Below are 17,488 nucleotides of genomic sequence, written 5' to 3'. Positions count from 1 at the left end.
CCTTAAATTGTCCGTACAACCTTTTTTCATTTATTGCCACATAAGTATTGTGTACATACACAATTAATATACAATTAATCCAGCCTAACCCTTAGTTGTTTAAAGTTCTATCACAGTACTCAAGCGGGTCAACAAGTCTACACGTGTATTTTATACAATTTTTGTCTATTCACTTCTCCATTATTGACTTCATATGATAATTAGTGTACAACTTTTTGACTGACTGACTCATTTATGACATTATCTATACAACCTTTTTTCATTTACTGTCACACGAATATAGTGCACATATATAACTAATAATAATTAGCCCATCCTAAACCATATTTGTTTAAATTTCTATCACAATGCTCAAAATGGTCAACAAGGCAACATGTTGATTTTATACCAATTTTGTTTATTAAGTTTTTCATACTCGCTGATTTCATACCATAATTATTGTAACAACTTTTTCACTGACCGACTCATTCATGGCACAGACATTGTCTAACATCCATTTTTTCATTTATTTCATACTTATTGTGCATATACACAACTAATATATAATTAGTTTAGCCCAGCCCTTAGCTGTTTAAAGTTTAATCACAGTACTCAAGATAGTCAACGTGTATTTTATAAAATGTTTGTCTATTTACTAGTCCATTATTGATTTCATACAATAACTATTGTAACAACTTTTTGACCAACTGACTCATTTATGACACTCACATTATCCATACAACCTTTTTCATTTATTGTCACACATTATGCACAAACATAATTAATTAACAGTTCCAGCCTAACTCATATTTGTTTATTAGTTTATATTTCTATCACATTACTCAAGATGGTTAACAAGACAGGAAACAATTGATTATATACTCCCTCCGTCCCTAAATTACATTCCTCCTTTCTATTTTTAGTATTTCAAAATTACATTCCTCCTTTCTATTTTTGGTAAGTTTTTTTTAGTTTATCAACTCTCTTTTTCTGTTTTATATTTAATGCTTTCTCACTCATCCTTACCTAATCTCACTCATAATCCTTGTGTCAAATTACAATGAATATGATTGGTTAAAAATTATTAATTAGGAGCATGTGATTAGTCCTTTTTTTTTTGTAAAGGATTGATGACTTGTCATGAGTAATAATTAATCTATCTTTGTACTTCCCATTGCATTATCTAATTATTGTTATTTGTCTTATTCTTCTCTCCTTAATTCCCGTGTAAATTTCCAAAGAGGAATGTAATTTAGGGACGGAGGGAGTACTATTTTTGCTTATTTACTTTTTCATACTTGTTTCGTAGCAACTTTTTCAGTGGCTGACTCATTCATGACACTTACATTGTCCATACAACCTTTCTCATTTAATGCCACACGAGTGTTGTGCACATACACAATTAATTTACAATTAGACTAGCCCAACCCTTAGGTGTTTATAGTTCTATCACAATACTCAAGAGGGTCAACAAGTCAACACGTGTATTTTAAATGATTTTTTGTCTATTTATTTCTTCATTAACGATTTTATACGATAATTAATACAGCAATTGTTTGACAGACTGACTCATTTATGACATTCACATTATCTATACAATCTTTTTCATTCATTGTCACTAATATTGTGCACATACATAAATAATTACTCTCTCCGTCTCCAAAACTTCGACCCTTTTGGGTTGATTTCGCAGTTATTAAAAAACTTAAATAAAAAGAAATAAAAACATATTGGAAAGATAGGGTTTGTAAAAAAGTAGAGAGATAAAGTATTAAAAATACATGAAAAAACAAAATTTTATATGGAGAATCTAATTTTGCACAAATATTATTGTAAATTGGTGGGTATTTTAATGCAAATGGGTCGATCGTTTTGAGAATAAAATTAGGCCAAAAGGGTCGATATTTTGGGGATGGAGATAGTAGCAATTATCCTAGCCTAACCCACATTTGTTTAAATTTCTATCATAGTACTCAAGATGGTCAACATACAAGGCAACATGTTGATTTTATACTATTTGTGTTTTTTTTTTTACATTTTCATACTTGATTTCATACCATAATTATTATAGCAATTTTTTCACTAATTGACTTATTTATGACACTTACGTTGCCCATACAAATTCTTATGAGTTGAAAGAGAGAGAAAGTGGGTAGAGAGAGAATGAGGAAATCAATTTTTTCTCTTTGTTGATAGTGCTCTAAAATAACATCACAATATTTAAGATAGTCAACAAGTCTAAATGTGTATTATATGCAATGTTTGTCTATTTACTTGTCCTTTATTGATTCATAGGACAATTATTATAGCAACTTTTTGCCTGATTCACTCATTTGTAACACTTACATTATCCATACAGCCTATTTCATTTATTGTCACACGAGTATAGCGCACATACATAATTAAATGAGTAATAATTAGCTCATCTAAACTCATATTCGTTTAAATTTTATTACCGTATTCAAGAGGGTCAACAACGCAACACATTGATTTTATACCATTTATATTTATTTACTTTTTCACAGTTGATTTCATATGATAATTATCATAGCAACTTTTTGACTGAATGACTCATTCATGACACTTACATTATCTATACAACCTTTTTCATTTACTGTCACATGAGTATTGTGCACATACACAATTAATTTACAATTAGACCAACCCAACCCATTACTGTATAAAGTTCTATCAGTATTCAAGAGGGTTAACAAGGAAACATGTTGATTGTATACCAATTTTTTTTATTTACCTCTACATAATGTAAGAGATATGAATTGTAGATGTATTTTATTAAGAGTTACACCATATATATCCTAGGGGCATTAATAAGTTGCCGTAGATAGTCCTAAGAAGATATATACTTCTTTAATTTAAGCTATACAGTAGGAAACTAACTAAATTAGAGTTGACTAATTCAAAAATAAAGCTAGTGACTAGAAACAAGACTAAATACATTTATACATTATTAGGATAAATTGTTACACAATTTATTCCCTTACACACCCTCGCAAGATGGACGGTCTCGCGACTAGACCAATCTTGGAGTATAAAGTAGTAAAGCGCGCCTAAGCAAGTGGTTTAGAGAGGTGTAGACACCCATTTGTGTCTCCCCAAAACCAAGCCCAGTGATGAATACATTTTGCGTCGAATGATAATCGAACGAGGTGAAAGTGTGAAAGGTCAGGTGTTGCGGTTGGTTTTTATTAAAAATTCTTTCTTTCTGTTTTCGAAAACAACTCTATTTTATGAAAACAGTCAATCCAGTTTGGTTTGGCCATGACAAGGGTCCAATAATAGTGTAGTTGGATGGGGCTTGCAAAGAGCTTTCCAGCGATATATTATAAGCCCAATTCCGATGAATAATGAGGAAGTTATGGCCAAAGTACTAAATTGGGCCCAGTTTGATCTTTACATGCGGCCCAATGATCCAGGGGAGGGCCCAATGTTAATTATTATTCCTAAAGTTATTGGAATTAATTATGGTCTTCTAGAATTCTCTAGAAGGTTCTCTTAAGTCCTAATAAAATTAGAATTAACAATTATATTTTGATAAGTTTTATTTGGAATGAAATATTATTTTATGGAAAATACAATTTCAGTTTTCATACGGACTTTACAAATCAATTTTGATTAATAAGTGGACTCTGTGTTTGAAAGCGCGTAGAAATCCAGGATGTCGCCAAACAACAGGCCTGTCGCCACGCGACAAGACTTGTCGCCAAGCGACAGACCCTGTCGCCAAGAGACAAGGTCGGTTTTGCGGCGACAGAGTTGAGTTTTATTCCTTATCAAATTCTACCTATTTTCGGACTGTTTTCTTATAAACAGGGTCCTGAACCTCCGTTTTTAATCATCAAAAAAAATCAACAATCTACAATCATCAATAATCATCAACAATCAATTTTCTTCTCTATGCTCTCATCTCTCTAGCTTTTTCACAAACAAAATTCCGCATACACGAGATCTAGAAACACCTAGCCAAGTTCGAAGCTGCCTTCGCCCTAGACGTGAAAGGTTATAATTTCTGAGGGTTTGGTCCCTAATCTTTATTTCAATTATTTAATTTGATTGTTTGATTTTATATTTTCCTTGAAGTTACTAACGCGTGTATTTTGTTATTAGAAAGAGATACGAGGCATCAAAGTATGCAATCTTATTGCTCTATTCTTGTAGAAAACATGTTTAAATTTGTTTAATTCCTAGCATCATGTTAAGATGTTATTATTGCTTTCTAGTATCATGTTTAGGATGCTTCCTATTTTCTTTCCTAATATCATGTTAGGGCTAAAGCTTTGATCTTTATTGCTTAGTGACATGCTAGGGTTTGTTATTAATCTTGTTAGTATCATGCCTAGGATCTTGCTATTATATTTAAGCTTTATTATTAACATGATTATTATTGTTATGATTATTATGATGATTATTATGTTTCTTGATGCCTATTATTGTTATTGCTTGATCACGCCCTCTCTTGCATGTTTAAAGGGAATTTGTACTTGTAATCACGCTTAATAAGATAATTAATAATCTTGTTTAGGGTTAATATGATTATAATTCAAGTGATCGCCAATAATAGATTTATTTGTGCATTAAATTCAACCAACATAGATAAACAGGTTTAAGGTTAATCTGTTGATTGCATGTTAGTCAGAAAGCGCACATGAATACGAGAAGAATGAAGTAGAGGCCTATTTTTAGGGCAGGTTCAATCTCTTTTAGGTTGGATTTGTACCATCATCCCCGAACCCTATTTGGTTCAAGACCTTTTGGAGTTGACGATCTCCTGGATCGTTAAGGGGTGTAATCTTCACCTTGTGAACGGTTTACACGTTCCTAAAACTTGTTGGCGACTCTTTTGCTCTAGCTTCCTTCCCTTTGGACGCCACCATGTTTAAGTGTATGATCACAGTAGGGTTCAAGCTTGGGGTTAATGCTTGAAATATTCCCTACAAGAGGGTATCTGCCAGTTGGTCATCTCCAGGAATGTGTTGGACCCTTAGAGCCCCAAGCTGCACTTGTTCTCGTACAAAATGAAAAGCAAGAGCTAGGTGCTTCATCCGAGAATGAAAAACAGGATTTTGAGTAGTTTGTGACACTAAAATTGTCACAATAGATGCTTGGTATTGTACCCAACTTAACATTTAGCTCAGACAATAATGATTGCAGTCATAATACCTCAGCAGTGGTCGACGCAACGGCTTTAAATTCAGCTTCAGTGGAGGAGCGAGCTATACCTTGCTGCTTCTTTGAGCTCCATGATAATGGGTTTCGACCCAAGTAAACAATGTAGCCTGTAGTTGAGATAAAATTATCCCTATCACCTGCCCAATCTGCATCGATATAAGCATGTAGTCTCAAAGGTGAGTCATGGTGAAGTGTGAGGCCATGATCAATAGTCCCATTTAAGTAGCGAAGTAGGCGACGTAGTGCTGCCCAATGTAAGTCTGTTGGCCTATGCATAAACTGAGATAAACGATTGACGGCAAAAGCAACATCCATACGCGTCAGAGATAGATATTGCAAACCACCAACAAGAGCTCGGTACTCAGTGGGATTTGGAAGTGGTGATCCAGCATCCAAAGTAAGAGGTGGATGAGCCACCATGGGTGTTGAGACCGGTTTAGCATTAGACATATTTGCACGAGCCAATAAATCACCGACATATTTCTTTAGACTAAGAAACAAACCACGATCATGAGAAAGTGCTTCAACATCAAGAAAGTAAGACAAGGGACCCAAGTCTTTTAATGAGAATCTTGTAGCAAGTGAATTCATAAATTGTTGTAGAGCATTAGGAGAGGGCCCAGTAACAATAATATCATCAACATAGACTAGGAGATAGAAAGTGATACCATGGTGATGATAAATAAGTAAGTTCGTAATTCATTGTACCATGCGCGTGGTGCTTGCTTGAGGCCGTAGATGGCTTTACGAAGCTTACAAACATGAGTTGGATGATCCTTGTCAAGAAATCCAGGAGGTTGAGGCATGTAGACATCTTCTTTGAGAGAACCTTGAAGGAAGGCGTTGTTTATATCCAATTGTCTAACTGACCAACCACGAGTTACCGCAAGAGAGAGCATCAATCGAACCGTTGTTGGCTTAATTATGGGACTAAAAGTTTCAGAATAATCAATGCCAGGACGTTGATGAAATCCCTTGGCTACCAAACAAGCCTTATAACGCTCAACATCAACATTTGATTTATATTTAATGCGGTAAACCCATTTCAACCAACCAGATTTTGTGTAGAGTGTTGTGGCACAAGATCCCAAGTACGATTGCGAGTAAGAGCATTATACTCATCAGTCATGGCAGCGCGCCATTGTGGGTCTTTCAATGCTTGAGTGATAGTAGTAGGTTCAGTTGGGGTTGAAGTAATGGTGGTAGAGTGGGCATATTTTTTGTTAGGCTTGATGATGTTATTTTGAAATCTAGTCACCATAGTCCGCGAGGGATGACTAGGGGGTGGAGGAGGTGGAGGTGAAGGTGGAGGTAGAGGTGGGGAGGGTGCTGCTGAAGACGATAACAATGATGATTGTTGAGGTTGCACTGTAGATGGTATCACAGAGGGTACGATAGGCAAATTAATCACACTCCACTCATCCACAGAAGATGGTTTTCAAGGTGAGTAGTCCCTGCACAAATCAGGAAAGGGAAAAACATCTTCTACAAATGTCACATGTCTTGATGTATAAATGCGATTAGTAGGCGGATGCAAACAATAATACGCACTTTGACTCGAAGAATAACCAACAAAGACACACGACAAGGACTTTGAATCCAACTTATGAGAGCTATAAGGTTTTAACCATGGATAACAAAGACACCCAAAGTTCCTAAGCTTATTATAATTTGGAGGGGATCCAAAAAGCTTGAAGTAAGGGGAGTTTTTGTCAAGAGTTGGTGTTGGAAGCCTATTGATGAGGTATGTGGCAGTAGCAAGAGCATGGGGCCACAATGTTAGAGGCAAATTGGCATGAGTCAACAAAGATAAACCAGTCTCGACAATATGTTTGTGACGACGCTCCGCATATCCATTATGTTCCGGAGTATGAGGAGGGGAAGTGAGATGGGAAATACCATTTAGAGACAAATATGGTGTTAATTTCTCAAACTCACCACCATTATCAGAAAAGATACCATTTAGAGACAAATATGGTGTTAATTTTTCAAACTCACCACCATTGTCAGAAAAGAGTTTAATAATTTTTCGATTAAAATTTTTTTCCACTAGTGCTCTAAATCTTAAGAAAACATCAAAGGTGTCAGATTTCTTTTCCAATGGATAGAACCATATGTTCTTTGAAAAATGATCCACAAAAATAATATAGTACTTAAATTTGTCATGAGATAAAATTGGAGAGGTCCAAACATATGAGAAAATAAGCTTTAATAGAGCACTAGAGGACAGGGAAGATAGATGAAATGGCAACTTGTGACTTTTATTCATATTGCATGAATTACAATGAGACATCGAAAAATCAGAAATTGATAAATTGAAACTATTATTCAAAGTCCTAATGACTTTAAGAGATGGGTGACCAAGACGATGATGCCAATCATGCTTTGGTAGTTTAATGGACGTGAAGACTTGTGGTGGACTCGGACTCCGTTCATAAACACCAGCAAGTTGGACCTTGGAGTAGGGTTGTACCCTTCGAAAGCTCCTTGACACGAAAAAAAGAAGGTAAGAACTCAATATTGGTATTATTTTCCCTACAAAATTGCGATATGGAAAGAATATTTCGAGAGATAGATGGAACATGCAAGACATTAGAAAAGTGAAATTTTGTAGAAGAAGACGAGAGTGAGAAATAACCAATGTTTTGGATGGGGAAAGTGGAACCATCACCAATCACAAGTTCTTCGGTACTGTCATATAGAGCATGAAGAGACAAATTTGCAAGATCATTAGTCACATGATGAGATGCACCACTGTCAAGTAGCCAAGTATTAGAGGACGGTGCGCTTGCAGTTGCAACATGGGCTTGAGGGGCTTGCGGTTGTTGGTAGTAGCCTTTCTTACTAGCACGAGCAGAGGTAGCAGTGGGAACATTAATAGTAGGGAACTGACTCTTGAAAACAGGACAACCACTAAGAAAGTGTCCTTGCTCACGGCACCATTGGCACTTGCCAAGGTATGGACGTTGTTGGCGAGGAGCTTGAGAGGAGTTGGAGGAAGAAGCATTCCAAGATTGAGCAGGCTGGTTCCCATGAAAATTTCGAGCTTTGGCACGGTGTTGAACAGCATTCACCGTGGCAGGGAACAAAGATGGGGCAACTTTGACGGATGCCATGAGTTCCTTGGTAATTAACTTCTCATGAAGTTCTTTAAAGGAAATTGGAGTATCACGTGCATTCACTGCATCAATAACAGATTTATATTGCTCATAATCAAGGCCAAGCAATACCTTATCAATGATATCCTCATGGTCCATCGTCTTCCCCATTGAAGCAAGGCGATCAGTACATTGTTTTATGGACTGCATATATTCTGTAATAGATTGAGTAGAATGAGTTATCTGACTCAAATTGTTCTTGATTTTCTTGAGGTGACCTCGTGAGGGATTAGCATAGGTTGAAGCAAGAACATTCCATGCCTCTTGAGCGGTACCGGTTTGAGAGACAAGAGGGACTAGGTCTTGGGATAAGGTGCCAACAATAGCACCAAAGACCAAACGATCTTGGCGAAACCAGGTTAGGGCTTCGGGATTAGCCACAGATACACCATCGGTAGTAATAGAAGTGGGAGGAGATGGATGGCTGCTATCAATAAATTTCCATAAATCATAGCCTAGAAGGGTTGCTTGTAATTGTGTTTTCCAAGTAACATAGTTCACAGAGGTTAATTTGATGGAGTTGTGGACTTGAATGAGGGTAAAGGGTTTGGTAGGATCAACTTGGTTGGGAATAAGAGCATCGTTCACCATTGTTGCGGAAAAGAGGAAATGATTCCCTTACACATAATTGATTTCATATGTTAATTATTGTAGCAACTTTTTTATTGGCTCACTCATTCCATCATGACACTTACATTGGTCTATAAAGCTTTTTTCATTTAATGTCACATGAGTATCAGCACATGTACAATTAATTTACAATTATCCCAGCTCAACTGCTCAATCCATAGTTGTTTAAAATATTGTCACATTACTAAAGAAGGTCAACAACACAACACATTCATTTTATACTCTCTTCGTCCCCTATTGATAGTCTCTTATGGGCATTTTTCACGGGAATTAATAAACACAAATAAGAATAATAAAAGTACATTGAAAAAGTAAATTGACATTGGATATGCAAAAAAGTAGAGAGAGAAAGTAATAAAAATACATGGAAAATTAAAATTCACATGGGAAATTATTAGAGGGAATTTTGGTAAAAAAAATTAATATTAATGGTTGTTGGAAAAAGCAAATGGGGTGAACATTTTGAGACTAAAATTTGCCCATAAAAAACTATCATTTAGGAACGGAAGGAGTATTATTTTTTTAAAAAAATTTACCTCTTCATAATTGATTTCATACCATAATTGTGTTTTCTAAACAACCTTTTTCATTCATTGTCACGCGAGTATTGCCAACATACAGAACTAATTCACAATTAGCCCAATTTATTTAACTGTGAAGTTCTATTACAATACTCTAGAGGGTCAACAAGGAACACATTGACTTTATACCGCATTAGGTACCATAATTATGTTAGCAACTTTTTATCTAGCTCGCTCATTCATGTTGTACACTTGCATTGTCCATACAACCTTTTTCATCGATTGATATACAACTCGTATTATCCACATACACAATACTACCCTCATTTTAATAAACAAATACTACGCAATTGAAGAAAATTCAATGTAATATTATAGTAGTAACAACTAAATTAAACAACTTTGTCAACAAAAAACACACACACACAAAAAAAAAAAAAAAAAAAAAAAAAAAAAAAAAAAAAAAAACTAAATTAAACAAATTCTCGTATAGTCGTAATTAATATATATTATCTATATTATATAATTTACAGTGCCTCACAATAAAATAGTGTAAGGCAGTGTCATACAAAACTCAGTCTCAAGGAGCTTCAACTATGAGTTAATGGGTTGGAGGAGAAAGCACCACCACATAACTTAAAGCTCAGAAAAACGTCGGTACCTTACAAGTTACAACCTTCATATATACTAAATACTACATATAACTCGATTTTTCATACAAATGGATGCAACCACATCAATCTTAAATTGCAGAAGAGAAATATTTATACATTCCACCTTAATGAAAGAAACAAACAAACAATAGAAGTAACCAAATTTTACACAACTAGGTGCTTCTTATACTTTTTTTTTTTTTTTTTTTTTTTTTTTTTTTTTTTTTTTTTTTTTTTGTGGTGTTTAGAGAGCCACAAGGACGGGGGTGAGAATCGATCCCAGGATCTCCTGAAACCGGGAAGAAAGCCCTAAACACTTGAGCTATCCCTCACTCTCTTCTTATACTATAGAACTTGCAGCAATATGGTGGTTGGATGTACTGCACAATGCATGGCTAGGTCAATCTCATGACAACTTAACTTCCTTTTTGCAGAGCGGGCAAATCTGAATGAAAAACAAAACGTTTGCATCAAGTCATCAACACAAAAGCATGCTCGACTAAAAAAGATAGGAATCAAACTATTTACAAACACATGCATTCTAAATTTGCAAGCAAGCATTCTAAATTTGCAAGCAAGCATTCCAAATTTGCAAGTTATCAACTAGGAGCTCCCACGTTATACTAAAGGTAAGCAACTTAATTATCATAATGACATCCCTTACACCATCAAGTATAATCCCAAAATTGCAAGCAAACATTCCAAGTTAAGATCAATTAAAAACACTAAGGGAATGTTATAAAGTTAAGCAACTTAATTAGCAATATAAACACTCTGTATCCCATTAGGCCACTACGCCTTTTGTATTTTGGGGGTAAGGGATGGAGAAAGAGCTGGCCGGCTAGGTTGCTGGATGGGGACACAAACGATCAGAATTAGCCTGTTTGACCAATATAATCCAGCCTACTACGCCTCTATTACCAAGGAAGATATAAAAAATTGTACAATTTGCTGACAGTAGCTTGTGTAATGCTAACAGCCAGGAAATCTCAGAATCTGATCCACAGAGTTGGCAAACAATGTCAGTCTGTCAGATAACACAAGTGGAACAACCCTCAAACGGATGTCATTAGTCCTTTTCCAATCTCAACAGTACTTGAGCTAAGCTTTCAAAGTGACAAGGGACAAACTGAAATAAGCAGAAACACATGCAATTGCAAGGCAAAAATTTTTCAATGTTGATCGGTGATGACGCTAAAGTAGCTGGCAAAGATGTACCTACTATACCTTCACTACTTGGATATCAGAGATGAGACCCCCAAAAAAATTTTCAAATTGTTCAGAAATGAAAGAGGAATATTAGATTAGGGCTGATTCTATTTGTGAACCAACATTAAGCGTTTGCACAACCTTTCACCACATACAAGTCACCAAGAGTCCAAGACCATGATTAAATGAGAAGCAACAGTCAAGTAAAATTAACACATCGAATAATATAGAGGAAAATAAAATACTACGTAGATAAGTAGCTTACCCTTTTCTTCACTAGCCAAGGCTCTATACAATCTTTATGATATTGATGTAAACATGGCAGACTGATAATAGAATCCCTGTTTTTATATGCTGTAAAACAGATCACGCAGCTGAAAAATGCATTGCACCATCAGTAAAGTTGATCAGTATGACAAAAACAACACTCTAAGACAACCCAAGAAGGTATCAATCATATAATCATATTCTAACTTTGGAAATTCAAAAGTAAAAAAAGCAGGCAAAATTTTCATTGGTATGAAATGTTAATTTACAAAGACAAGAATGGACTTATAGATTTCACAAACAGAAGCTCAAAATTAAGGGGACATTATTTTGGTATTGTTTTAAGTTCATCCATTGTTGGAAATATAGCTTCGCTTGGATGACCACAAAAAAACCTCCAAACAAGTGTCTACCAGTTCCTCATATCTTTTTCAGGAGGGGAGGGGGTAGACATAGGAGGAAGTGAACTTACTCTCCAATATCGATCTTCTTTGAGAAAATCCCAGATCTGTGTGTGTGACGTGGCAAACTGGATATCTCACTCTTAGATAATCCTTGGTTCTCACTACCAATCGCTTCCCCCAAGGACTGCAGCTCCTGAAATAGGGAAAAAAAAAATCTATAAAATTACAATAAATGATACTACGTATATAAATAAACATTTGAAGACTTAAATGTGAGTATCTGAACTCTTTACACTTTTACAGTCAGAGTTGCATGATCCCTTTCTTAGGTGACCAATGAAGCTCCAAAATGTAATACAGCAATAACCAAACCCTATTAAATGGGCATAAAACCTACTTTGAAGAATAGGTTAATGAAACAAATGGCAGCTTGTGCAGATTTTGCAACAAACCTACAAGCGGCCTCAATGCCTCATATAAACATTTCCAACCAAAAAGAGAGAAAATTTGAGTTAATTAACATGAAAAAGTAGATAAAATGCCCAACTTACCTCATAAGTCATTTCATCTGGATCAACGGAATCCTGAATTGTCTCCTGCAAGCATGAAAGTGACAGGATTGCCTTTTCAGACAAAAAGTAATACGAAGTAGATTAATATTTGTGTGAAAGATCCTAATCGAATTACCGAGACAGATGTGCCAGCAGCAGCAGCAGCAGGAGGTTCAGAGTTCCCTATATATACGATAAAAAGAATTAGTGTTTATACAATACCATGATTCCACATAATGTATATTAACTTTCTAATATTCAGTTAGACATCAGACTTTTTTTTAAGTATGGTCGGGGAACAGGAATACAGCCGTGAGCCATAGAAGACTAGAAGTTATGCTGGTGACGGAAACAGAGGCAATTTTATGAAAAATAGAAGGTAAAGAAAAGATAAATGACACAGTGACTAGTCAAGAAACTAGAACATATCCGTCATATTGACCATATCCACAAACATGTATAGGGCCTCTACTGTTCATTTCTTCCTAATACTAAGAGCCATAATGGGCTTGGAAATACCTCTAAGAAGTCGACATAAAGAACTAATGAATATGACACAAAATAAAGCAAAGAACCAGAAGGAAGAAGCTTTCATAGACGAAATTACATTTGAGCAAAAGCACATTTTAAGCTTAAATTGTCTTAGAACTAAGACCATGACATAATGAATGAAAACAAAACATATATGATAAGACTCTAGCAAAGAATCAAGCTCACATGAGCCACATCAGATGTTAAAATATTATACATGCTAAGAGGAGTAAGAATTGTTGTCTGTAAGACTAAAACCGATCCTGGATTAACAAATTCCTCGGTATATTTTGTAAGAAAAAAAAAAAGTGTAAGAGTCGTTAAGAGACACTGGCAGCAAAGTCCATACGAGTAGATGGAGAATGAGACCTAACTGGATGCCACAAGAAATACAGAGGTTTACTGTTTCCGTGCAGAAAAGTTATAGTCACGTGTATCCGGTCACAACCTCACATGCTTTTGCAAGTTTAAGGAACAAATATTTGTGTATGAGCATAAAAAACATAAATAACGTCACAAAGTCAATTACCAATGCAGCGAATGAGAATCAATAAATAATTTAAATGGTACTCTAGAGATAAGGAAAACGGAGATTTGAAACAATAAATCTCAGAAAGGAGTAGAACAACAGCTCAGAGGTCGTGAGAGAATGAGAGACACAGGCATACATAAGTAACATAACAGCTTCTAAGATGGACGAAAGACCTAATAAGTTATAATCCCACAATAAAATAATTCCCATTTCAGGAATCTAAGTGCCAATCCACCAACCTGGCGCAGCATGTGAGCATAGGATGAGTATTAACATATTTCCTTGTCCAATTCTAGAAACAACCAGGCTAGAATTAGTACTCAACAATATTTCGGCAAGAATGATCACAGAAAAATACACATCAAGCTAATTTAACAATGAAAAAGTATTAACTTCTTCCGATTTCAGGAATGTTAGGCCAACCTGCTACAGCCCGTGAATACAGAATGAGTATTAACAGAAGAAAGATGCATTTCCTACATCAACCTTAAAAAAAGAACTTTATACCCCCCACAGCACTTCAGAAACAATTAGTCAGTAGGAAAAAATAAAAAAGGTAAAGTTTGATCAACAATCAAAGAAATGTGGACAGTAAAATTCAGGCTTTACTAAACTACTAAAGTAAGGAAAGAAATTGAGTTCCAAAAACTTCAGCATTCATTATAGGATTAGTCTTGTACTACTTACTAGAAGCACTACGCAGTGATTCTGAAATGGCATCACGATCAATTTCTTCTTCTAAATCTAACTCTTGCAAAGATCTAGCCACAGCTTCATCCAATGCCAAATCATAGTCACAACTTCCTGAAAATGATGATTCTCCCCATGAATGCTCATGGCTACTGCTTGGTTCATTGTCAGAAGATCTAGCTATTTGGTCTATAGTTAGACAGCTAATCTTTAGGGACTGGTAAAGACTTTCCTGAGATGTAAATTAAAAAATTAAAAAAAGTCAACACCAAGGGTCAGCTATGTTCTAATTTCAAACACAGCACATCAAACTTAAATATATAAAATTTTGTAGAAACATGGAAAGAACAATCCTTGGAAAGTTCTAAGAGATATACCTGATGCTGAAGAGCCTCTTCAATAGTAAGACCAGGAAACAGTTCTTCCAGATTTTCTTTAAGCTCAGGTAGGACATGATGTTCCTCCCACGGCTGGCTACCCATAGCTGTTTGATAATTTCTCTATTGAAATCACCTCAGTCCTCTAATCTGAATCAGGAGTTCAGGACAAGAACCTTTAACAGAGGCAGAGCCGCAGAAGAATGTGTATCAGCACCTCAAATCAAAAGGTGCCTTAACAAATTCTCTTTTGATCAACTATTTGAATCACCACTTTAACACAGTTCTCTAAACCAGATGTGCCTTTAAAGCTGAAGCCAATTCCTTTTGATCAGCTTTTAAACACCTCAATTCTCTAAACTAGACCAGTACGAATACCATCAACAACAGCAAATATAGCTACAAGAAAGAAGAGATAATCAGGACCTGTGGTCATTATTGTTAACTCTTCTATTGAGAATATTATAGCAGCGTTCAAAAGTTCGCAAAAAAGGACGGTATTTACAGAATATGCACCAATACAAGTAATGAAATGCAGAAAACTGTAGTACTAGAATCAATTAAGATCATCGATACGATGAACTTACTAATCTCAATCTTAAATGAAAAGGGTGTTACCATTCCTGACACCAAAAAGGATAAACGAATGCATATTACATAGATTAGCAAATACTTCATATGAAAGATAAGTAAAGACCTTAATGATGGATCCCCGTAAACCCGTTAAAAGACTCTCCCTTCTTCAATATTAGCCAGAACCTCAAAAAACATATGATGACAAAAATCAGGAAGATTAATGAAAAAGTGAAAAAGAAGAGGAAAGAACCTAATTAGAAGTTCAGTGTATTTATAGCCCTTTTGGTCATTATTAATTAGAATTTCTTCTCTAACTAAGCCACATCGACCAAGAATTCCGACCAATTTTCCAAATTACTACATGCCTCACCTCACATTGACAAAGACAGCATAAAGAATTTACATTGCAGATATTTCCATGCCTAAGAACACGGGAACGCGGATAGAAAGTGCAATATAAATATTTTTAATTATCTTGAAAACAACCTAGACAAAATCTTGATCATACAATATCTCCAAAATTCAAGAACAGGCTTCTTAGCATCAAACAAATGGAAATTCCAAGGAAAATCTATGTAAATATTACTAGAATATATGTCAGTCAACTAAGAAACAAACAACAAATTACTATTACAACCTTAAAACAGTACTATGTACTAGTTAATCAAACAATAGGTCAGCTCTCAAGTACAATTTTCTCCCACAAGTATCGTCTTTTCTTAGAAACTTATAATTGCATAAAATTAGTAATTTAGGCATGTATTCCTCTGACTTTGTCAATTTTTTTTGATAAAATTAATAATATCAACAGAAAATGACAATTAACCAACAACATTAACCTACTTACGCAACAAAATTACAACATAATCAACTCAAAAACATCAAAGAAAGCAAACAAATTGCTAAAAAAAACCCATTAAATTTCCTATAATATAAACAATGTGAAGTAATTACAAGAATAAAAATGGAATCTTGCAGATCCTAACTAGTAATTAAACTGTGCAAATATATAATTTGAGAGAGATGATGAAATATACCTGATGATTTTTTAGTGAGATTTGCAAGAAAAAATAAAATTGGGAAGATGGGGTTGTTGATATCTAGACCACAAAATCAGTAGATTACAACAAATAATTGAGATATTCCAAATAATGGGGTTTTCTGATGATTTGGGTTTTTCCAATTTTTAACAGTGTCTCTCTCTCACTTTCTCAGAGTAAGAGATGAACTGAAAGTCAAAATATTAGGAATTATATTTTGGCTAGATAAAGAGAAAGCTGTTTGGTAAAAATTAGAAATTTCGACGCAGGACAAAGCTTAGCTATAGGGGTTCCACAGTAGTTCTTGCAAGACTTTGCGTGGGGCCGAACACCGGTATAGTATATTACCACTATATCTATGGTACAATCGGATGTATGTATTAATTTGGATCTCGTATATAACATTTTCGTCAAATTTATTACAGTATATAAGGTCTTGTTTGGTTGGCTAAAAATTTTGTGGGAAGTCATTCCCATGAATTTCATTTTCACCCTCTTGTTTGATTGACACAAAAAAATGAAAATGGAGGCAATCAAAATTTATGGGAATTTTGACTTTCCACAAAATATGGGAATTCACTTACCTTACCTCCCCTTGGTAAGTTGAAATTGCCATGGAAATTTACTTCCTCTATTTTTAACCAAACAAATTTGTTGAATCCCCATGATTTTGATAATGGAACTTATTTCCCCCAAACTGAAATTTCATAGGAATTTACACTTCCCTAATGAACCAAACGACCCCTAAGTACATTAAAGTGCTCACTTTGTTCCTTAAAATTTTCCTATTCCTTTAAAAATTTAGAAGATTATCTTAACTTGTTCATATGTTAACTTCGTCACTATAATTTTAAAGTTTTATAAATACTCCGTAGGTTTTAGATAAGCATTTTAAATTTTATTGAGTACCTGTAATTAAGAATTTAGACAAAGATCCGATATAAGATTATCCTTTACATAATCTGGGTTTTTCAAAACGGTAACTTTTTGGATCAAATCTTGGGTTTTCAAGCAATTTATTCACGATCAAGGTGTGTCAAGGTCTCAAAGACTATGCCAATCCTCTTAATTGAATATTTGTGCTCTATGTGTTTTTTTTTGGTTGAAAATTTTTTGTGCTTTATGTGCTTGTAATAACTTTTGGTTCATCATTTATACTTCATATATATCTTTAACTATCTAA

General features: G+C 34.9%; 1 protein-coding gene across 2 annotated transcripts; it reads right to left on the bottom strand.

Moving 5' to 3' along the window:
- Positions 1-10,201: 10,201 nt before the first annotated feature.
- Positions 10,202-16,517, bottom strand: LOC145562815 (uncharacterized). 2 transcript variants are annotated; one of them, XM_081623217.1, is made up of 8 exons: positions 16,303-16,517; positions 14,690-15,088; positions 14,310-14,544; positions 12,696-12,742; positions 12,560-12,604; positions 12,077-12,201; positions 11,603-11,711; positions 10,202-10,573 (listed from the first exon to the last, which is right to left on the bottom strand). In XM_081623217.1, the coding sequence occupies exons 2-8, from the start codon at positions 14,792-14,794 to the stop codon at positions 10,535-10,537; spliced, it is 705 nt and encodes a 234-aa protein (XP_081479343.1). In that variant the 5' UTR covers positions 14,795-15,088; positions 16,303-16,517; the 3' UTR covers positions 10,202-10,534. The 2 variants fall into 2 exon arrangements, with proteins under 2 accessions (XP_081479343.1, XP_081479344.1); XM_081623218.1 differs by lacking the exon at positions 16,303-16,517 and adding an exon at positions 15,387-16,240.
- Between the last annotated feature and the right edge of the window lie 971 nt (positions 16,518-17,488).

Source organism: Chenopodium album, chromosome 10 (assembly GCF_948465745.1).
Source record: "Chenopodium album chromosome 10, dcCheAlbu1.1, whole genome shotgun sequence".
Taxonomy (NCBI): domain Eukaryota; kingdom Viridiplantae; phylum Streptophyta; class Magnoliopsida; order Caryophyllales; family Amaranthaceae; genus Chenopodium; species Chenopodium album.
The sequence above is the reverse complement of the archived record's forward strand: the minus strand, read 5'-3'. Positions and strand labels throughout refer to the sequence as shown.